General features: G+C 36.7%; 1 protein-coding gene across 1 annotated transcript; it reads right to left on the bottom strand.

Moving 5' to 3' along the window:
• Positions 1-17454: 17454 nt before the first annotated feature.
• On the bottom strand, positions 17455-22769 carry LOC136819095 (uncharacterized protein DDB_G0286299-like). The gene is made up of 5 exons (XM_067075264.1): positions 22616-22769; positions 19488-20549; positions 19175-19233; positions 18627-18825; positions 17455-17924 (listed from the first exon to the last, which is right to left on the bottom strand). The coding sequence occupies exons 1-5, from the start codon at positions 22767-22769 to the stop codon at positions 17788-17790; spliced, it is 1611 nt and encodes a 536-aa protein (XP_066931365.1). The 3' UTR covers positions 17455-17787.
• Positions 22770-23019: the final 250 nt, after the last annotated feature.

The raw sequence follows: 23019 nt of genomic DNA, 5'->3' as shown, positions 1-23019 counted from the left end.
CCTCTTTGTTACAGGTGATTACGAATACAATTGTGTCGCCTTAAAAAAGAAAGACGACCTCATCTGTGCCAGGCACCACAATAAAAATGAGGACGTTGTTTTTTGCCCTCATTGCAAGATGCTCTTCAAAGCACGCTGCTACTTCCAGCATGCAAAAAGATGTACACAAAATAAAACATACAAGAAGAAAAAGTTTAAAGAGTGCCAGAATGTTGAGAGCCACAAACGAATATGACGCTCTTCGGTTTACTGAAGTGTTTGAAAAGGTATTCACATACTCAATCTTTTTCCTAGAAAATTTTTTTTTCTTATAATTCTCAAAAATGCTGAAACATCATAAATATTTTTTACAATTTTCTTTATTTTGTTTAACCCTAAACGTTCCATCCAATGTTGGATATATCCGACATTCGACAAAGTGCAGTAGTGCCCAGTTTGAGTTAGAAATCATTATTTTTGGTCTAACTCGTAGGAATGGGTTACTGATGCATAGTCAAACAGAATTTGGGACACGCCCGTTTTTTAGGTCGGTGGGATATAGCATGTTGCATTGTACCAACCCGGAAAAAACTTCTCGTGTCCCCAAGCCTTAAGAATGTTAAGAGATGTCAAACCATCCGATTTTCTCTCTGAAAAAAACTCTAAAAGAAATTTTTTTGTTGGTCAAGAAGATGAAAAAGGTTTTGAATTACTTGACGAACTTGAAGAAGAAAATATAGAAGTTTGAATGACAAAAATGACAAAAATTCATGTAAGAGCGGCATTAAACATTTTAACCACTCGTGAATATGTGTCTAGAGACACACATCGTAACGGGAAAGGTGGTTAATGATGCAAATTACAATATCATTGCCTATCGTTTTATAATTGCAATTGTGAAGGATCAAATACTTGTTTGCAAAGTAGCGTCAGTTATAAAGAATGATACTTTCATCCATAGTGCTTCTAGTGATGATGAGGCTGTAAAATGCAGATTAATTCCTTTGAAGGAAACCGTCTTAAGCTCCTTCATCTTTGAATTTCCTGAATCTCTCATAGTGACAAAGGAGTTGAAAGCCTCTCATGTACTCGAGGAAATTATTATGAAGCCAGTGAATGATGATAAAAAATCTATTCAAATATAGCCTCAGTTTAAAAAACATTTGGCGGATCACGATAGAATTAGAAAAGTCTGAAGATTTGACTTTCGCTAAAGAAATTTTTAAATCTTTAGCTCCATTAGAGTATCAAGAAATTGAAAGTATAATAGAAAGAAAACTCGATCCTAAAAGTTACGAGAATTTGTACTATTGCAAATACTAAGATTTTAGCTTGACTGCTTGGTTAACTTACTCTTGTTTTGATCGTCCTGTTCGCTACAACAAAAGGTCTGGACTAGAACATCCTCTCCTTGCTGATGCTAGTCAGATGAATCAAGATGATGTAGGAAAAGGTAAGAGACAAATATCTATTTAAAGTTGCATTTTGACCAAGCCTCAAAAAATTAAAAAAAGTGAAAATGCCAAAAGTGAAATCATTCCTTTGGAGGAGACTAAATCTACTATTTATCAAAAGGAAAGAAAAAGTGCCAAGAGAAGTATCTCGGAAAATGAAACTAATGATCTGACTAGTTCTGAGAAAAATGAAAAATTAAAACTTTCCTCAAGAGGGACAGCTGCAAAAAAGTTGTCTATTTTCCAAAACTTGAAGTTGACCTCTTCTCACAGCTCTTGGCTAAGTGAGGAAATATTGATGAAAGCCTTTGAGGGCAACCTTCAGGTCTCCTTTCCTTAAAGGTTCCTCAGATTGTGGTCTATTCTGCCTGGCTTACGCCACTGACATTGCTTGTGGAGTGTTACCTGACAATAATTGCTATCTGCAAGACAAATTTAGAAATCATTTCCAAAGTTATTTAGTCGAATAACATTGGGAGATTTCCTAGAGATAACATTGAAAATGATAATGCTGTTTTCAAGGCAGAATCAACTGTACGTATTCCTGTCGTTTGTGATTGTTACCTCCCAGCTACTAATGAAATAGTCAAATGCTACTATTACAATGAAGCATGCCATACTGACTGCCTTGCAAATACTGAAGATGTTAATGAGCATTTTTATATTAATTCAGAAGAAGAAATTTTGTCTCTTGCTTGCTGTCTCTTTATTAACCAGCACCTTGCTCTACCTTGTATACAAGTATTGTACTCTCTTAATGAGGGGCCCCAGCGGTTTTCATGATGACGTGATTGGAGTTTTTTCTTGGATGATTACGCAATATGGAATTTTTTTGTCGTGATTTGAATAAAAGTTGATCGTAATTTGTCCAATTTTTTGTCAATTTGCGTGATACCAGTAATCGAAAAAAAAATTGCGTGGTATCGTGATTATACGGAAGCCGAGAAGGAACAACCCAATTGTTCAAATTATTTTAGGTCAATTTTTATTTTTTTTTCATTTTCTTTTTGCGAAATCTTTTCTTGCAAAATTGTTTTTGTCCGCTTTGCCCGCCGCCCGGCGAGTCTTAAACAAGTGTGCATGGAGATTCGTAAATAACATAGCGCAACATGGCGGAAAACTTGGAAATTAAATGTTCTATATGTCCATTCAAGTATGCTGATGATGTAAGCTTTATATATTTTGCCCCAAATGTGGAGCTCCTCGTAAGAAAGTTACGAAGACTATCAACTAATTCGCAGAGTCAACAGCAACAACGACTTTTGTGGAACAGAAAACTATGCATTATTGTACCCTGACTTGAGTGAAGTTTTGTTTGTTCCAGGAACATCTGAATTGTTCAAACTAAACAAATATAAAAATGCTTTTGGAAAACCATATTCTCAGATTAAATTGTTTCTATGTCAGCAAGTTGACATGATGAAAGTTTGTCATTAAGAGAGCCTAAACTAGGAGCGCCATGTTGTTATGATTTTATTTGTTGTTTTGGCGCTTTGGCGCGCCTTTGTTAATATTGTGATATATGAACTCCATCGTGGAGGTTTCTTTTATTGCTGCTTGGGCGCGTCATGAACTTCTCTGTAGTGAGTAGAGACGTTTATTATTTGTCTCGTTTATTTTTATGTTTCTAGTTTTATCTTATTATTTGTCTTAGGTTTATCGAGTTCCTTGCTAGCCACTTTCGTTTTGTCATGCCTCGTGTGTTTTCATTATAATCGAAGTTTTCACTGAGTTAACACGTTATTTCTTATAAGCTGTTTCTACTTAATTACGTGGTGATAGGAGCTTACTTGGCCACTGGAAGAATAATTATTGGTTCATTATTCTATACCAAAACACCTAGAAGACATGGCGAACTCGAGAGCTCCAAAGCAATGGACTCTAACGAAGGCTGAGACTTTGAATTCGTTTACAAACTGGAAAGAGAATTTGTTATATATATTATCTTTCGAAAACAATTTTGCTCCATTCCTTGTGAATGGAGTTACCTGGCTTAAAAAGTCACCCACCACACCAAATCGTGGATTCGCTGATGGTGGAGAAAACGTCCCTGAAGCACGTCGTCGAACGGCCAACCAGAAATGGGCTCATTTAGAACTGATGCTCGGTCAGATCGCAAACTATGCTACCATCATCTCACAAAACACTATTGTTAAAGGGGAACTCAACAAATTTTTCATTTTTATTTTTTTCCTGATTTTTGGTAATATTAAGTACAAAAATGAGAAAGAAAGTATATAAGTCCGATCTCTCAAATAAAAATCATGAAAAATCTCTCTTAACTTCAGTTAAAAATATGTTCAAAAAATCTACCCCTTTCTTTTAAAAAATTCTCTTTGAATTATGACGTCACAGTATTCAGAAAACAGAACAAATTCATTTATGATTACAGTATGTTTTCAGAGTTCTGTTTTAAATAAGAAATAAACACATAGAAAAGTATTCCTGGTAAATTGTGGGTGATTTAGCTGAATAACAATAAAAAATCCAACAAGAAACACAAAAATTTAGTCACAAACCCTCTACTGAAGGGCTTCACTGATTTTTAGCCCGAAAAGATAAGTATCTTCCTCTTTTTGAATACGGCTACGTCATAAAACAGCTGAAAGTGCGTCTTTTTTATTTGATAAACAATTTCATTTAATCAGAGGGGAGTCTCCTTTTAAAAGCTCATCAAACTAATTTTTAGAGTGAAAGGAGAGTTGCAACCTGAAATTTTGAAAGTTATCGTTGAAACAAACCATTTCAGGATAGAAACAAAAAAATCCAAAATTTGTTGAGTTCCCGTTTAAAGGTTCTACTTCCCTGAACAGTATCTAGACGAAAATTAGAGAACATTACGGTTTCCAAACCACTGGCTCACGTTTCCTTGATTTAACCCAAATTCGCATGCAACCTGACGAACGCCCTGAGGACCTTTACCAGCGGCTCGTATCCTTTTTCGATGACAACCTAGTCACTCAGGAAAGCGGCTTGACCCACCATGGAACCCCCATCAATATTGACGAAGAAATATCACCTTCCATCGAGAATTTTATTGTTTTATTATGGTTAGAACGCATTAATCCAGGACTCCGAGCTCTGGTAAAACAACTTTATGAAGCAGAGTTACGAAATAAAACTCTTGCTTCTATAAAGCCTGAGATATCACAGGTACTTGATGCTCTACTTAGTGAACTACAAACTGTAGAGGATTCACGAATTATGCGTTCTCAAATGAACAATTATCGTAACCCGTCGACCCCATCTCGTCAATCCCCTAACAGCAAATATTGTGTTTTGTGTCGTACCGCAAACAGACCGTATGATACCCACTATCTTTCTCAATATCGTTTTTTTTTTGCCAGAAGCTGATCGCAAACGTATGAATAGTCGAATTCGTCAAGTTGAGGATGATGAATTTAACTCTGAAATGAACAATTTTCAACTTGAAGAAGACTTCTCTCATCAAGTTATCCAAAGATCCCAAGTTATCCAACGTCGTGTTAGCACAAGGAGCTCACCCCACATGCAATGCTTATATAAACAATTCCCTGCTGCAGTCTGTATTGACACTGTCAAGCCTTGTTAGTGAACGCTTAGCCAAATCGGTCGGTTTAGATATTCAACCTACTACCCAAGGAGCTGTCCAAGCAGATGTTACAACCCCTTTAAAAACTCTTGGTGAAGTCAAGAACATTTCTATCACACAAGGCTCTCGTACGTTTAATCTTGTTGCCCTCGTTATTAAAAGTGATCTTGGCTCTGATATTGTTGCACGTGAGCAATTTCTTGAACTGGATGATATAGCTATCAGATCAGCTAAGAAGCACATCTTCATTAAAGGGAAAGACTTTGTCCCCTATGCATCTTCTTCTACTACTGAACACCCATCTTTACGTAGAATACAGACTTAATTCTGTCGTCCAAAGATCCAAAGTACTGTGCTTCCTGGAGAGAGTGTTGTGTTAAATGTACCAAACTTCTTTTGATGAGGAATTTGTAGCTTTAGAACCTCGAACCCACTCAAAAATCTACAATTTATATGATTGGCCCCAACCTCAGATCACCCCTCTCTTTGAAGGGAAATTGACACTTCCCAATAACACCAACTCTCCAATTCGCCTAAAGAACAGCGATCATTTTTGCCAAATTCGAAACACGTCAGAAGTTGAGCCATCAAAGGTTGAGATTCCATCACCACCTTTGCCATCCGTTCCCAAAATCGTCTCTCCTACCACCAGTGACATTACACTAGACAAACAATACAAATAATACGGTCGATGAAACATTGCGAACTATTTCAACTTGTAATTACATCATTGCTACTGACCTTAGAAGATGCATTCTATCAAATACTTCTGGAGAAAGGATCCATGATGTGGTGCGCGACACCTACACCCTTCAAAGGTCTTCGCGTTTATGCTGTTCCAGCCCATGGGATGCCAGGTTCATCGGAAACACGGAAGAAGCTATGTGTGCAGTTCTTGGTCCACTTATCCAAGAAAATTGTGCTGCTAAAATAGCAGATGATTTATACGTTGGCGGTAAGGACATTCTAAGTTTGCTCTCCAATTGGTCAAAAACTCTTGAGAGAATACTTACTCTTAAAGCTAATAAAACTGTAATCGCTCCTACTCATTTACAAATTCTTGGATTGTACTGGCATAACGGAACTATTTCAGCATGCCAGCATAAGATCACACCCTTAGCCTCTTGCAAACCACCGAAAACTGTGACCGCACTGCGATCATTCATCGGCTTGTACTTCACTACCTGAAAGATCTAGAAACAGCCATCGCTGGAAAATCGAAGAACGACCCCATTGTATGGACAAAAAGTCTACACCAGTCATTTCGTAAGCTTCACGACAGTCTCTTGTCAGCTGAAAGTATCACACTTCCCCAACCCTCCGACCAGTTGATCATCGCCCATGACGGATCAAAAGTTGGTATTGGTTTTGTCTTGTACCTGCTAAGAAACAGTGAAATTAAATTAGGTGGATTCTTCAGCGCAAAATCGAAGAACCACCGAGCGTTGTGGTGCCCCTGTGAGATCGAGGCAAGTATTGCGTCATCAGTCAAACATTTCGGTCCTTACATCAGACAATAAACTCAAACGTCTCAGATCCTGACCGATAATAAACCATGTGTACGTTAAAGGATCTGATAATCTTCCAAGCGACTTTCAATCAAGCGATCCACCAGACTGTAATTCACCGTCCTGTCAGATCTGCAAATTTCTCAACAAATGCAGTGATTCGGCTGTACGAAATGTTTCCGTTGACCAAATTTTATCTGGTACTCACCCGATGCCCTTCCTCAATCGTTCTGCGATCAAGCAGAAATGGATTGCCCTGACCTCAGACGTGTACACGCCCATCTATCTCAAGGTACACGACCTACAATCAAAAAGAAGAAACAAACTGCCGTGAAACGTTACCTTAAAAAAGCTACCATCAGTCGAGTCGTGATGGTCTCCTTGTCGTTCGTCATGCTGAGCCATTTCAACCAGAAAGTGAATTAGCAATTATTCCCGCACATATCCTTTCTGGAATCATCACATCTCTCATGTCACAAATTCTTGTACCGAATACAGAGCTCTTCAATCAATACCACGAGAACTACACAACCAATCGAGAGCTACCGTCGACCCCTGGCTCTGAATTCGCTGCAATTGTCGTTCGCCGTTCTAAACAAGTAATCTTTGTTCTTCGTGACGACCTTTTGTCATATACAGTTGCTACACTCTATCCGAACGAAAACCAAGACACTATGCTCGAAGCCGTCATCTCATCAATATCACTCCTCCGTCCAACCCCACAAACAACAGTTACTGTTCGTGTTGATAACGCCCCTGGACTACTCTCTTCGCAACAACCCAATCCTTCAACAACAATCCTTCAACAACATTATCCTTGATTTCGGTCGCATCAAAAACCCCAACAAGAATCCAGTTGCAGACAAAGCCATCGTTGAACTCCACAGAGAAATCGTTTGTCAACTATCTGACGGGGGACCCTTATCAAACATCTCACTTGCAAATGGCATCTCTCAACTCAATTCCAGGCTCCGTATGTCTGGCTTGTCAGCATGGAAGGTTTATCACAAACGTGATCAATTCTCTGGCAACACGATTCACATGCCCGATGAGATTATCGCTGAGGTCGAGTTACACTCACGAGAATCAAACCACAAGTCAAGTGCAAGATTCAAAGCCCGTGGCGGCCGTGCCGCTTCCAACGCGTATATCAAAATGGGATCGCTCGTGTACATCAAGTCCGAACACGATAAAACTAAACCTCGTGAAAGATACATCGTAATATCTATGGAAAACGATTCATGCGTCCTTCAAAAGCTCGTGAAATCGCAGCTCCGTTCGAAACGCTACGATTTAAAGTTAACAGAGATAACGCCAGTAGTCAATGAACTTCCTAACACTGATTCGTTACCAGATCAATTGTCTGATAATAGTGACATTGATATCGAATTTGATTACCAGCCCGAAGAACCAGTTATGACTGCTGATCCACCAAATCTACCACGTCGATCTACTCGCAATCGCACCCAACCATTGTGGATGCGCTCTTGAGATTATGATCTGGAAGATATGGAAAATGAAGAGTGGTCACGCCATGTTGTTATGATTTTATTTGTTGTTTAAAACACTGAAAGTTTTCTCATTTAAACATTGCCGAAAAGTTAGTTCTTAGTAAAAATTCGTAGTTGGTGTAAGGTCAGGATCCGGTCCTCCTTCTAAACCTACTTAATTCAGAGTAGAAGGAGTATCCTAGATTTGAGAGAGTACATGAGTGCAGAATGAACTTGAAACAAGTAAAGTTCCCTGAGATAGTCTCTCTTAAAATCACCATAAACGTAAAACTACATTGTTATAATGTTTGTCCTAACTGCGATTCAGTCAAAACGTATCTGCATATTATAAAAAGAAAAGTCCTATTTATACAAAAGCCTACTCCTAAAAATAAAGACAAATGAGTTAGTTACATAACGAAAAAAGGTGTGTTAATGAGGTTAGAACCTAAATTGAGAAATAAAACAAAGTCATAAGGAAGAGTCTAACCGGAAAGTGATTAAATAAGAAATTTGGAGGTCTTATTCGAAGTTTTTGAAATAATGACCTAGTAAGTGCTATTTACATGAAAATACTTGATATTGACTTACATCATAAAAGTGAATTTAATTTCCTGTTGTGGTGGAGGAAAAGCTAAAAATATTGTTGATGAGGTCAAAACCTACCATAATACGACTCGAAACCTAACCTAATACGACTCGAAACCTAACCTAATACGACACATTGGGTCTTAGAAGAAGTGGTGACCCCACCACTCAATACTGACGGATTGTTTCAAGTCTGTCGATGGTATAGTGTTCGTAACATGGTTATGTGTCAAGAGAATGTTTCCAGGTTTGTCTTCTCATACCACCTTTCCCTCCTGTTAACGATTGTTTGTTTTGTTTCCTTTAGAAAGTTTCTCTTCATTTTCCTTGATTTGTTTCGTCTACGTCTTTTCAGAAGTTTCAGGTGTTGTCGTAAGTCCTCGGTGTTGTTCTTCAACTCGTCTACTTTCCGAATGTTGTCTCCGATATCATGATCTTTGGTTGTCTTTATAATCTCCGTTGCTGACAAAGATGGGACCACTCTTCTGTCCTTTAGAGGGCCCCATCTTCATGATCGATTGCAGGATCATCAATACCATAGGATCATCAATACCCCTAAGTTCTGGGGCGTCAAACTCCCTTCGAAGCGACCCTGTTAGCAACCCGTAATGAGCTTTCACTGTGGGTGACAATGTTAGGAAAAATGTATACGCCCTTTCCTTTAAGAGTAGAGGTAATACTCTGGCTTTTTGTTTCTCGTCTAATCGGTAGAACGAGAGTGACAAGTCCAGTTTCGTGAGGAACTCAATAACGTCCTCATTGGGGTTCTCACCAAACTTTGAGAGTGAGGAGACGTCTACTTTGTTTGCCAGGAGGGCAGCAATAGAACCTGGATCTAGGACTGTGTCCATTCTCTCCGGCCCTTTAAAAATTCTTTTTTCTATCGTCTCTGATTGTGTTTTTGGTATTTGTGGAGTGGAAAAATCTACTGGAAAAGGAGTTTTTGAAGAAAACAACCCTTCCAGTTCAGTAAAATCGTCTTGTGGTTTTGGAAGAATTTTTTCTTCCAAATCGTTTAAAGCCTTATTGACTCTTTCCACTAATCTCTTTAATGTCGAGCCTGACTCTCTTAGGTTCCCAAGGTGAAATTTCACCTCTCTACCTAATTCTAGAAAATCAGGGTGATCTAACCTTGTTAATCCTTCGTAGATCCTTTCAAATTCTTTGCAGATTTATTTCTTTTTCTTGTATAACTCCTCTCTGTCGTAATAATTCGACTTTTCGAAGTGCCAACTCGTTTTCTCTTTTTGTTCGTTCTTTATTTTGTGCAACGAACTGTTCAAGTATTAATTTGATGTTTTTCAATATTGTTCGTCAGATAAAGCGCATATATCGCTCCCGTATCTTTGTATGCGTCTCTTGATTGTCACGTGATTTGTTTCTTTGTCTTCTTGAGTGAATCCGGGAAAATCGTGTTCCTCTTCTTGATGTAATTGTATCGCACTCGATGCGTTTCGTTGGGCTGCTTCTAATCCTTCGTGATTAGACATCTGTATAAGTCGTACGTACTTCTAAAAAAAAAATAAAAACAATTCATGCATGCGAAAACCTCATTCATCCTCTGCTGTGTTAAAGAAATTGGGTACCTTATCTTTAACAGGGTCTGGAGGCAGCATCTCCGACCAGTGAGGGTTAACCATCCTCTCAATACTAGAAGGGGTGAGAGGGATTGCCAGAACTCGCGTGTGGACACTTCTTTGACGTCATAGTTAATTAATTGGTAAAATTCAAGATCAATATCTCACTCTAATTAGGAGTCCTGAACCTCGAAACTTATTTATTAATTTAAAAAAATTTTTTGCGAAATTTCGTAATTGAAACTTCATGACATTAATAGTTAATCGAAATGAGCTCTGTGGCCAACAGAAGCGAAAGATAAAGAGGACTTCAAACTGCATTCATTATGAGAGTGGACAAGTGGGCCTACAAGACAATCTCGTGGCCATGTGCCTTGTCCTAAGTGATAAGATCACTTTAACTCTCAATTAACTCAAAAACATTTTTTGATGATATTATTCGAAATACATTTAAAAACACTGAAAGTTTTCTCATTTAAACATTGCCGAAAAGTTAGTTCTTAGTAAAAATTCGTAGTTGGTGTAAGGTCAGGATCCGGTCCTCCTTCTAAACCTACTTAATTCAGAGTAGAAGGAGTATCCTAGATTTGAGAGAGTACATGAGTGCAGAATGAACTTGAAACAAGTAAAGTTCACTGAGATAGTTTCTCTTAAAATCACCATAAACGTAAAACTACATTGTTATAATGTTTGTCCTAACTGCGATTCAGTCAAACCGTATCTGCATATTATAAAAAGAAAAGTCCTATTTATACAAAAGCCTACTCCTAAAAATAAAGACAAATGAGTTAGTTACATAACGAAAATAGGTGTGTTAATGAGGTTAGAACCTAAATTGAGAAATAAACAAAGTCATAAGGAAGAGTCTAACCGGAAAGTGATTTAATAAGAAATTTGGAGGTCTTAATCGAAGTTTTTGAAATAATGACCTAGTAAGTGCTATTTACATGAAAATACTTGATATTGACTTCGAGTCTGAGAAAAATCAGAAATCACGTAGAATATCATAAAAGTGAATTTAATTTCCTGTTATGGAGGAGGAAAAGCTAAAAATATTGTTGATGAGGTCGAAACCTACCATAATACGGTACGACTCAAAACCTAACCTGATACGACAGGTGAAAGAAAGATCTTTGTCGTCTTCACCTATACGTGATCATCGTGATACAGATAGCTCAGAAAGAACACTGACTGGATCTACAGTAAATTTCCAACCAGTGACTGACGCAACCTTACCGCTGGTACCACCAACACCCGATCTTACAAAAAAATGATCACCAACCGAAGACAGCTGCTCCTGCAACACATGTCAAGAAACCGTGTTGCCGTCACATTGATACACCTCAGCTCTTAATGACACCCATCGACCTCTCTCGATCTGTGTTTCCTGTAAAAACAATCTAGGATATCGCTTATGGGCTGTTTTCACAAGCAAATTCGAATACAGGCTATTTATATTCCATAATTCTACGCAGTTCTTGACTGATCCGAATCACGGGCTTCCAGTTGAAAGGAAAAGAAAATTTCTATCTAGAAGTTCCTTATGTCACAGTGGAAGCTGACAGCAGACTACTGTAAACACAACATCTATAAGAAGATTGAAAGATTCGTCAAAATGATTCTCAGATTTGGTAGAATAGAAAAACCTTTATTTTTTCATTTATAAATTTGTAGAATTTCCAATACCTTAAGTGAATACGTTTTCGCGAATTTCGCCTTTTTCACGAAATATGATTGATCACTGGCGAAAGTTAATCCTCGTGAAAATTAAGTTTTTTTACACTCAAAACTATTTCAGCTAAGAAACTCTCTTATTAAAATGAGTCTCCATTGCTCGAATGTCTCTATAATTGTAATAAATTTTCATTCCTCTTAGCCGTTCGAGTTATGGAGACTTTACTGTACACATAAAATCTTGTAATCAAGCCCAGGCTAGATTTCACTGTTTTGGTTTCTTCGAATTTCTTGGATTCGTTTTGATTTGATCTTTCACTGTTTATGTAATACGTTGGTTGACTTTCGAGAACTTTTCTAAACTTCTTTCTCTTTTCATAGATTGGTCTGGCATTGCCCCATAGGGGGGCACTCGATTTCGAAGCGACGGTATGTGCAGCACAAAATCTGCTTTTCAAAATCGTACCCTTACAGTGCAGTTCAATACGGGTGAAAAGGTACCCTTTCAATGCATTTTCTCTTTATTTACCCAACCCTTATAGTGCACTATATTTCTCAGCTGTAAATAAATGTGCGTGAAAGAAGAATTTTGGGATAGATAATAGAGATAATTATTATTCTTGTCAACTTTAATTATCAGACAATAGAAACTTTTTCAAACAAACAAGAAGTAAAAACCTTTCTTTTTAACAATTATTTGGAATTTGTTTTCACAGAAACACCCTTACAATGCATTTTGGGATGCTGAAAACCCCACCTTCAATCGCGGCACATGACGTAGGCCAGATCATACGAGTGCCCCCTCCCCCGGGGGCATTGCACCAAATTAAAGATATGCAAACCAAAATTACAGCTTTGCTAATCACCCTCCCTTCAGCGACGAAAAAATTCTTCACAGAGGACCCCTTCAAAAAGGGGTTAGTACCTTCTCCGACTACATGAAAACGACCATTGTGCCAACCTCGAGGAAATCAATGAGGTGAAATTTGCGAGTCTGTAGTTTTTTCCGTGTTTAAGTCTAAACAGAGCTTTACGCCGAAAATACATTCGAATTTTCAAATGTAAACAGCACTGTGAAAATCGAAAATGGATTTCAGATGGTTTTGGAGTCATTTTTTTTCTGGATTTTTTATGTCTGAGCAACAGAAAGTTTAAAATATATTGTGCATTGTGTTTCAAAAAGTCACCTTGTTTTGTTGTTCTAAATCTGATATCTAGTCCTTCTAGTTTAGATACATCCCTGTCCTATGAATGACCTATAAAATATTTCACAAGAAGAATAAAATTCATTTCTTTCCTTTCAATTTTTGGAAGTTTCTTGACTTTTGAAGTTCATTTTGGGACATTTCGCCTGTTTTTCTTCCCCGCCTCCTTCTAAAAAAAAATTCACTTTTTTCTACGCCAATCAGATTCCGCGTCGTTTTCCCGATCAGCCAATCACAGTGGCTTGTAGAGGGCATTACGTAATTCTTTGTTTGGTCTGTAATTTTGATGTTTCCTCGAATCCAATGAATTTTCTTTATCAAAGTAATGGGTCCCACTAAACCTGCAAATGCAGCGATTGTATTGGCTATCAAAAAGCCATTTTAGATTTTCTTGAAAGCCAGATAAATAGCGGAATGAGCCGTGGGTCGGGGCTATTTTTTCATTATCCCTATCTCGAATAACAGGAGATCAAAGTCTGGACTTCGAAATTTCCTTGGACAAAATAACTTCCTGAAGAAAATATTTAAGCCTCAAAATTAGCCCCGACCCTAGATCAGGTGCCCCTATGTGCAGGCCACACTTAACAGTTGTTTTTAACCCTTAACTCTCGGCCGAGTCGTTGCTTTTTTTGATAAACAGCAATTTTGGGACCCTACTTCAGTGATCGTTTACTCACGGTTTTTGACAGTTTTATAAAAAGAGTTTGCCCTAAACTAAATTTAAAAGGTTATATTTTCACATTAAATCAATTACGCAATATTCTGACTTGTTTACACGTTTAAATTTGAGCTCAATACTCTTCATTATGAAAATCGCAAATTTTGATAAATTTTACAAACCAGAAAATTCACCTCATTGACACACTCGAGACCTCAGAAGCCGGGAAAAAGCCCTGGACAACAATGGCTGTCCTCTTAGATGATAAGTTGTCACAAAATGCTTTACTTAACAAGAAAGCCTCGCGTGATCATGGTAAGTCTTTCATGTATTTTGAAATTCACTCCACAATTGAATTTTCCAATTATGGGTATAGGTCATTTAATAGGGTTTAAAGTGTTAGAGGATCACTTTTTCTCATTCTGAAGACCTCTGTAAACAGGAGTTCTCTAAAAGATCTTTAAACTTTTTTAGATAATTTGGCACTCAGCGGTATGAAAACTCAGTCGTCGCCGAGGCTTTCATCGTTCACCAGCCAACAGAAGGCAATCCTGAATGGCTATTACAAGAAACACTATTTTATCGATAAAGATGAAACCGAAGAGTTTGCTCAAAGAACTTCACTCATCCCAAAAAAGGTACGTTACCAATTAAACACAGTAGTACCATAATAGCCACAGAGTAGTCATTGGATAATTTTTCCTAGCAAGCAAGTTTTAAAACGTCTGTGTTCTATATTATTGTGGGGAACATATTTTGGGAAGCTCAAAATCGAATTATTGGAATCCATCATGCTATTTGGCCCAGCGCGCAGCAAAAGCAGACTGGCAGAATGACATTTGGGCTTCTGCAACAGGAGAAATATTCAAGATTCAAGATTTACTTTTAATTATTTGGTTTTGGCTTCAATCGTTTTCCTTTGATCTTTCTTTTATTTTGGTTTATTGTTGTACACAATTCAACAACTGAATAAAATTACAGAGTTCATAGAGTGTCATGATTATGAAAGAAATGTATATTACATTTTATTTGTTTCTATGTATCCATACTTTTGTACTTCTAAAATGACAGATATTACATATCATTACACCAGACCCAGTTATTTGAACTAATCGAACCTAATCGAACGATTAGAGTCAGATTAATTTTGGGGCCATTCAAAAAGTATGTACGCTCTGAGGAGGAGGGGGAGGGTAAATTCAATCTCGTTATTGCTTTAATTTCTCTGCAACTTTATAATACACCTTTCCCGTAATTTCGGAACGCTAGATCGGCCTTTTTGTCCCTATTCACCGTTTATCTATTGTGAGGTAAAAAATCCATGTTTGCTTGCATCAGCTTACAAAACATTATTTTTAGAAGCATCAGGTGATCAGGTATTTTGAGTCCGGGCATATATGATGATGATGATGATGATGATTGTCACTTCTGTTAAGAAGACGACCATCTCTTCTAAGTTGGTATAAAAACTATCAAACTAAAAGGTTAAAAGATAAAAGAGGATAAAAGACGAGAGAATCAAAATCACCTTTACGAAGTGCGCGTTTTACATTGCAATGATTAATTCTATTAGCCTCAAAAAGTTGACATCCATCGTGTATAGCTTTCCGCCATTCCAGACGATTGTTGGCTGTCCATTGCCAATTATTAACATTAAGACCCATAAATTTCAAATTTGATTTGATTACATCTTTAAATCTCTTTTTTGGTTTATGACTCGGATGTTTGACGTTTTTCAGCTCACCGAAGAAAAGCCTTTTTGGAAGCCGCTTGTCTTCCATACGCACTAAGTGACCCGTCCATCGCATTTGGTTTCGCATAATTATACTTTCAACACTATCAACATTTGCTCGAGAAAGAACCTCCGTGTCTGGAGTAAAAGTATCCCAACGAATATTGAGGACACGACGGAGGAATTTTTGATGGGCACGTTCAAATAACCTAATGTGTCTGTGATATGTGGTCCAGGTTTCAGGAAGAATATACCAGAGCAGTAAGAACACAAGATTTGTAGACACTGACCTTGGTTTTAAAAGTAATGTTACGGTCTGACCAAACACGATTTTTTAAAGCACCAAAATATTTTGTTGCTTTTTGAATACGAATAACACATCAGAGTCAAGTGTACCGTCTTTTGATAAAGAACTACCAAGATAAACAAAACTGTCCACTACCTCGAGTTGAGTACCGTTAACAAAGATATTTGGTTCCGCGTAGTGAAACACCTTGGAAAAGACCTTACCCACTGACTCCAGAAGACTTATGCCACAATAGTTACCACATTACCGGGCATATATATAGCGAAGATAATAGAATAAAAAAGTAAAATCAACACAGTTTGTTACGATATTTCGTTCTATTTTCAGAACTTCATCAGGGGAAGAAGATATGTAATATCTGTCATTGTAGAAAAAGAAAAGTATTGATATGTAAATAACTCAAACTGATAAAAACGAAAAAAGTGGAGAACATTTTTTTCTAATTAGTTGTTTGAGGGTGAGAAGCCTACCCTTACCAATACTTAGTATACTTTAAGTATACATCAAATGTACAAAATGTATACTCATGGAGTATATGAAATAGACATACAGAGTACATTTTAAGTATATGTAAAATATATTTTATGTATACATATTATGTACTTCATTTTGTATACTTAAAGTATGTGTTATTTTGCACTTCAAAAGTATACTTTAAGTATATGGATATCCAATAGTTTGAAACTTCAAGAAGTATACTTAAAGTATATGTAAATCCAATAATTTGAGACTTGAAGAAGTATACTTAAAGTATATGTAAATCCAATAATTTGAGACTTGAAGAAGTATACTTAAAGTATATTTATGTAAATCCAGTAGATTGAAACCACCTCAAGAAGTATACTTTAAGTATATGTAAATCCAGTAGTATGAAACCTGTCACAGCTTGGCTGAAATTCCAAATTGATCTCTCCCCAACTTTCTTGTCCCACCACCACCACTTACTCCACTTTGGAGCAACTGTTTTTAGTGCTCAAAAAGGGACCACCCTATAAACTGGGTAATTTGTGGCTTTTCTATATTATGTAGGAGGTTCGCCAGATCTTTGTATTTATGAATGCTTGGAATCATAATTTTTTTTTCTGCGGAAACTTTGCAAAATCTTTTAAAAAAAGTTAAACCGTTTTTTAAATTTTCAGCTAATCCACCATGTACAAAGTGTCAGAGTGTTCAGATGGCAACTGCATGACCCCCTGATCCCTACTATTTTATTTGCCAAGGCCGATCAAGATGAAAATGCTAAGGTACCCAAAGTGAAAATGTAAAGACTAAAAAATTGGTTACCTTCTATGTTACATTGCATACAGTTCACATTGTACTATTGCCACCATTGAATTTCACAGCAAACAAAATTATATCATTTATTTCATGTATTAGTTTTTTCTAAAAATGAATGAGAATAGTTTAAGATACTGGAAAAAAAGACAATGATTTTATTATAAGCATATTCATTGAAGAATATATCTCATTAATTCTGTACCCTTCTCTAACAAGCAGCTACGGCTTGGGTGTGTATAAGATAACGCAAACAGTGCTAACCCACAATACGAGACTGTTAGAAAACATAGCACTCAAAAATTTAAAGCAGCCCCGGGCAGATGTCAATAAATCGAGTGTGAAATCTATAAAAACTGGGTTGACAAGGTAACATGTATCAATAAATTTTCCAAATTAAAATAACCATAAACCAAAGTGATCAAGTAATTGTATCAAGTAATCTTTATCAACAGTAAAATATTGATAACAAAAGTATGAAAATAAATTTTTTTAAATAATTATGTGAATATATCGTATTACGTCAAGGAGTTCATTTAAATTTTTAGAGGGGCTATAATAAATTATTTGAAAACTAATATTGAATTTTCAGGGAAAATCTACTCTTTGTTTTACCCCTAGAGGGCGAGCCTTTAAAAAAAAGGGGCATTTATTCAAAGTTTTATACGATACTTTAAAAATCAGAAAAATCTAATGTTTTTCCAGATACAAATTTCCACATACATCACATTTATATGCAAATCACATTTCTTGACTGCTCCTCATGAATCTATTTGTTGTTTGTCAATGCATTTTCACCCTCAACTTGGTTCGAAGCTTTGCGATGCCTGGTTCTTATTTGCTCTATTTTGTTGCGCAACGCCACCGCAAGTTTTGCTTTGGAATCCCCCTTGTCCAGAGCATATGCTAGAAAGCAAAAAGGAAACATGGGTTTTTCAATTATTTTGAGATTTACAGAGATAATATGGGCTATTATGTATGCAGTAACAAGGATGTCATCTCAAAAATGTATGCTTACAATCATCGAGTGAATTCTCGGGTACCTAATAAGCGTCCCCCTGATAATTAATTTTTCGAAAATTTTCCACCCAGGACATTCTCATTCCAACCCTCCCCCCCCCACACTTATTAATTTTTCGGAAAAGTAATTTTTGAAGTTTCTTTTTTGCCCTGATTCTTCTGTATTATGCTGCTTTTCAAAAAATTTTCCACCCAGGACATTTTTATTCCAACCCCCCGCTTATTAAGTTTTGATAATTTTTCCACCCACCCCGCTTATTCCAACTCCCTGTCTAGTAGGTACCCGAGAGTAAGCCGGAAGGGCTAGAGCAGAATCTTTAACCTTTCTGAGGTAAGAAAAAGTGAAGCCTTAAAAAATGCGTTGTATAATTTTTGGATTGAATCTAGGGATTTCTTTGTTTTGAGTGATACTTTTTCGAAATTTTAGCAGAAAAACTTTCAATCCGGCATTTGTTGAAAAACTGCGTTACAGGAATGGCTACATTGGAAAAGAAATGATCATATTAAGGTCTTGCATGTAGTTCTCATGAAACCAAGAGGATATATAGAATCTCATTTTTTATTATTATATAATGATCGTAAACTTACCATACATTGCTTTTAGTATTTCTTTGTTCACTGGTTTCTTCCCATTCTCCCCTGTTAAATTCATCTCCAGCAACTCGCTGTGTGTGTAAAAACAGCTAAGCAAAAACAAAACTGCTCCGGTACCGTTACTTTTAGTTGCTGCTGTTCGAAATTCCTCTTGGTCCACATAGACATCAAAGCCAGGGGCAAGTTGCTCAAGCTTAAAATAAATAATAACTCTCTTAAAGAAACTGAAAGAAACCTATTATTTGCCTATTATGCGTCAAATTAAAACTTACGAAGATGTGCGAGATATTTGCTGACTCTATTAATTCTCCACAAAATTTTTTGACAAAGCATTTTGGATTAAGAAGAGTCAAAACTCTCTATGCCCAAAAATTGATATTCTCAGCAGTCACAGGCAGTCAGACTCATTTGCAAAATTAAATTAAAGCGTCCAAATTTTTCAAACTGCTGAAGCACAAAATTAAACCCAAAAGATTTTGCGAAATTTCAAATTTAAAGTAAATTTTGTTATTTGTTGATTTTACAAGACAAAAAAATCTCACCTGATATTTCTTGGCAATTTTGCTTGGAATCAGGCCTGACTTTGGTCGTCCAAGAGATTCTAAAATTATATCAAAGTTTGCATATATGTTATATCCTCCAACCAAATGTACACAACTTTTTTATGAAACAGACAAAATTTTTAGCATATATTTTTTCATTATAAGTAAAACAATTTTTTGTTGTAAAACAGAGAGATTTTGCAAGGGGAAATCTTTCTCCATTGACCGCCAATAATTTTTTTTTAAAAAAGGCACAAAAGAGTATTTTCCAAAAAGAAGGCTTAAACAAGAAACATAGTTTGCGTATACATACCGATATAGTTTCCACCTGCAAGGACTCTATTGAGGCGAGCGATTTCATCTTCCAACTCAGCAATTTTGGCATTCGTTTCTTTGGCCTTATTTTCTTTGAGTGTGCAAAAGTAACAGCTCTTTGGCTTTTGAAAATAAGGGCTTTTTGCAGCACCTTTCATTTGGCTGGCAATTAATCTCTTTCTTGGACTCAATATTTCTGATGCGGAAGACTTCGGAGATTCATTGTGACTTGGGAAATCAGTTTTAGCAGGTTTGCCCTTACCATCCACTTGTGTGGACGGTGACGATTTTGCAGGTTTGTGCTGCTTATCTAATGGTGTGGACGGTGACGATTTTGCAGGATTGCGCTGCTTATCCAATGGTGTGGACGGTGACGATTTTGCAGGTTTGTGCTGCTTATGCAATGGTGTGGATGGTGATGATTTTGCAGGTTTGTGCTGCTTACCCAATGGTGTGGATGGTGACGATTTTGCAGGTATGCGTTGCTTATCCAATGGTGTGGATGGTGAGGATTTTGCAGGTTTGCACTGGTTATCCAATGGTGTGGAAAGTGACGATTTTGCAGGTTTGTGCTGCTTATCCAATGGCGTGGACGGTGTTTTTGGTTTTGGCAATTTAGCAGTAGATTTATTATGTGGACTATCAAATGGCATGCTGTGTACTTCCTTCAAATTATCATCATCACTTTCAGAACTTACTGATTCGATTGGATTGTCGCTGCCATCATTATTTTCAACATGATCATGGTGGTCAACTTCTGGCATACTGTCATCATCAACTTCATCATGGCGATCAGCATCATGACAGCCTTCTCCATCGCTGAGAGAGCGTATAAAATGTACAGAATTTTGCATAAAAGCTTCCTCTTTCCTCCACATCAGTTCTTCCTTTTCAATCTTCTCCTTTTCCTTATCAATCTTCTCCTTTTCCTTTTCCAGCTTTTGTTGTTCTTTCTCTTTCTTCTTTGCGTCTTTTTCTTTCTTCTTTTCATTGTTTTCTTTCTTCTTTTCATTGTTTTCTTTCGTCTTCTTTCCGATTTCTTTCTTTTTCGATTTACTTTCCCGTTGTCATTTATTTCAGCCTCATCCTCATCATCGTCATCATCATCGCTAAAATGTTTCCGCTTGCGGACTCTCTTGCTGGGTAATGGTTGAGTTTGGACTGGTGGCAAGATCTCGTCCACTCGATTTTGAGCTTTGACACGGGTTGCTATAAAAAATTTTTAGTGTCTTTTAAAATCCATATCCCTTAAAAACTGCAACTTTTTTAAAGAATATTCCCATAAGTCACTTTTCTTTCTATGCAAAACAAACACAAAAAATTCTACAAATATCATTCCTGTTGAAAATTGGCAGTTCCAACAATTGAACCGTACTTGTTTTTATTCATGTTGGAAATTGGAGTGCAAAAAAGGCAATTTTTGGCATATTTCCAGAATTGGGGCTGAAATATTTCTTTTTCAAAAGTCACCGCCAACACTCATCTACAAAAATTCAGAAAAAATCATGATGGCCAAAAAATGTTATTTCCCGCATATTTTCTGCAATTTAGGCCAAAAAAATATAGTTATATTGCCACTTTTACATCAGTGTGCAAAATTTCCATGAAAACAAAATATAAGTATTTACAGCTCAAAGAATTCACGAAATACTGTTTTTTACAACAAAAATTGTTTTAAAACAATTTAAAACCCGTTAATTCTGTTTTTTCCCGATTTTCAAGTCCGATTTTTCATTGCGGACCATATGGAAGCGAAAGTGAAAAAGGGGCTAAGGACGATCAAAAACCTGTTTTACCACCCTTTTTAAGGAAAATTCTGCCCTCTCGGATGTCTGTTGAAACAGAAAAATATTTTTCGCCCGATTGACTGACCAACCCACTTTTTGATGGATGGAATGACGGGAACCAAGGAATTTTTTACGAACAGCCTTATAGCTTTTTTCAAAAAATCATTTTATTTGCGTTACCCCCAAAACTTACAACACGAGATGATATTATAGTTTCGATTAATCAAGACTAACAGAAATGATAAGATTTTAGGTTGGATTTTAGAGATGAATTAAAACATAAATCAAATCGATTAGGGCTCACTCACATATCAATTCTTCCCAAGACTAACGTCAAATTTATGCGAAGGGGTGGGGGGTTTGAGTCTGTGACGCTAAGAAATTTCACAAGAAAATATCAATTTTTGAGACATTCATTCAAATGTTTCTTTCCATATTTTTTTTTGGAACATTTTTAACCTAAACAAACGACCAAATGTTTATAACTTGTGTTCCTTTTGTTTAGACAGGCCGCCCAACCCTTTAATTTCGCTGACAGTCAGTTTTTTCTTTGGAATGCCACTATTCTTTTGGTTATGATTATGGAGATAAATTCCCGCAAGTTTCAGAAAATAAATTTAAGAAATTATCCAGTGTTGCAACTAGGTTTTGCGAGTCTGGACAGAATAGGTAAAATTATACATCATTTCTCCTTTTAAAGTCTACTGTTTGGAGTCGGAAAGTCAAATTCTAAATTTTAGCTGGACAGATTTCCGTCTACAGACGGAAAAGTTTTGCAACACTGAGTATCTGTTATTTTATAAACGTAAACTAAGCGAAGCCGTAGCGAAATTAAAGATGGCCTACAAAACAATAATGAAGGGGAAAATGTAGAGTTACATCAATTTTTGACAATTTTTAACTTTGACGTTAAGAGGTGGGATATTTTTTAATTAACGACAATTCGACGTTAGTTGTGGGAAGAATTGATATGTGAGTGACCCTTACTTTCAATTATACCATGAAGTCGGGTAACTTGCATCAGTCGAGGGAAACTTTGCATAGCCATCAATCCCCAAGAAGCAAAATTTCAAAACAAATGAACTGCACAGCTATGCTTGCAGCTCCATTCTACTATTTTTGCTAATTTAACTGTGTATTTTAATAACCAGCCAGGTCAATCATTTGAGGGCTATGCATGTCAAAGTCTCCATTGATGCAAAGTTACCAGACCTCACGGTACGTCTATGGACACTTTAAATAAACAATCCAATCATTAGAGGAAGCCTTATGAACTATAACTGGAACAGACCAGCTATACTTTGTGTCAATAATTAATCAAATTAGACTATATACTTACTCCAAACACTATCAATGATGCCAATCCAATCATCTTTGTCCTTTTGGGGTTTGGAAACAGATTTCCCTGTGAGGAAACCATCTTCAGCAGTCAATTTACCTCTCGACTCGTAACTGACACCACCGTCGGTCCAGTTGATCACTACGAACGACATGATAATATTTTTCCAGAGAAATTCCGACTATATAAAAATCTCCCTTTAGGTCAACCCTGCATTCAAACGCTGTAAAAGCTGCAAGAATCCCGACTCAGCTTTCTTCAAGGGTCTAAGGTCTAATCCTTCGTTGCATTGTGGTCCAGTAAACCAACCAATCGTGAACCGTTTTTATAAAAGGCGGGAAATGTAAGAACATTCCATAATAATGCAGACCAAAACACTTTATAAAATTTTAAGCAATAGTATA

This window comes from Clytia hemisphaerica, unplaced genomic scaffold, assembly GCF_902728285.1.
Source record: "Clytia hemisphaerica strain Z4C2 unplaced genomic scaffold, Clytia hemisphaerica genome assembly, whole genome shotgun sequence".
NCBI lineage: Eukaryota > Metazoa > Cnidaria > Hydrozoa > Leptothecata > Clytiidae > Clytia > Clytia hemisphaerica.
The sequence above is the reverse complement of the archived record's forward strand: the minus strand, read 5'-3'. Positions and strand labels throughout refer to the sequence as shown.

Bases quoted from the DNA above. Each gene is read 5' to 3' on its own strand.
- LOC136819095 (XM_067075264.1), bottom strand. From the start codon at position 22,769: ATGTCGTTCGTAGTGATCAACTGGACCGACGGTGGTGTCAGTTACGAG. The intron at 19,234-19,487 runs GTATGTATACGC...ATATAATTTTAG, and splicing joins TGCAGGTGGAAACTATATCG to AATCTCTTGGACGACCAAAG. The intron at 18,826-19,174 runs GTGAGATTTTTT...ATTTATTTTAAG, and splicing joins AAATTGCCAAGAAATATCAG to CTTGAGCAACTTGCCCCTGG.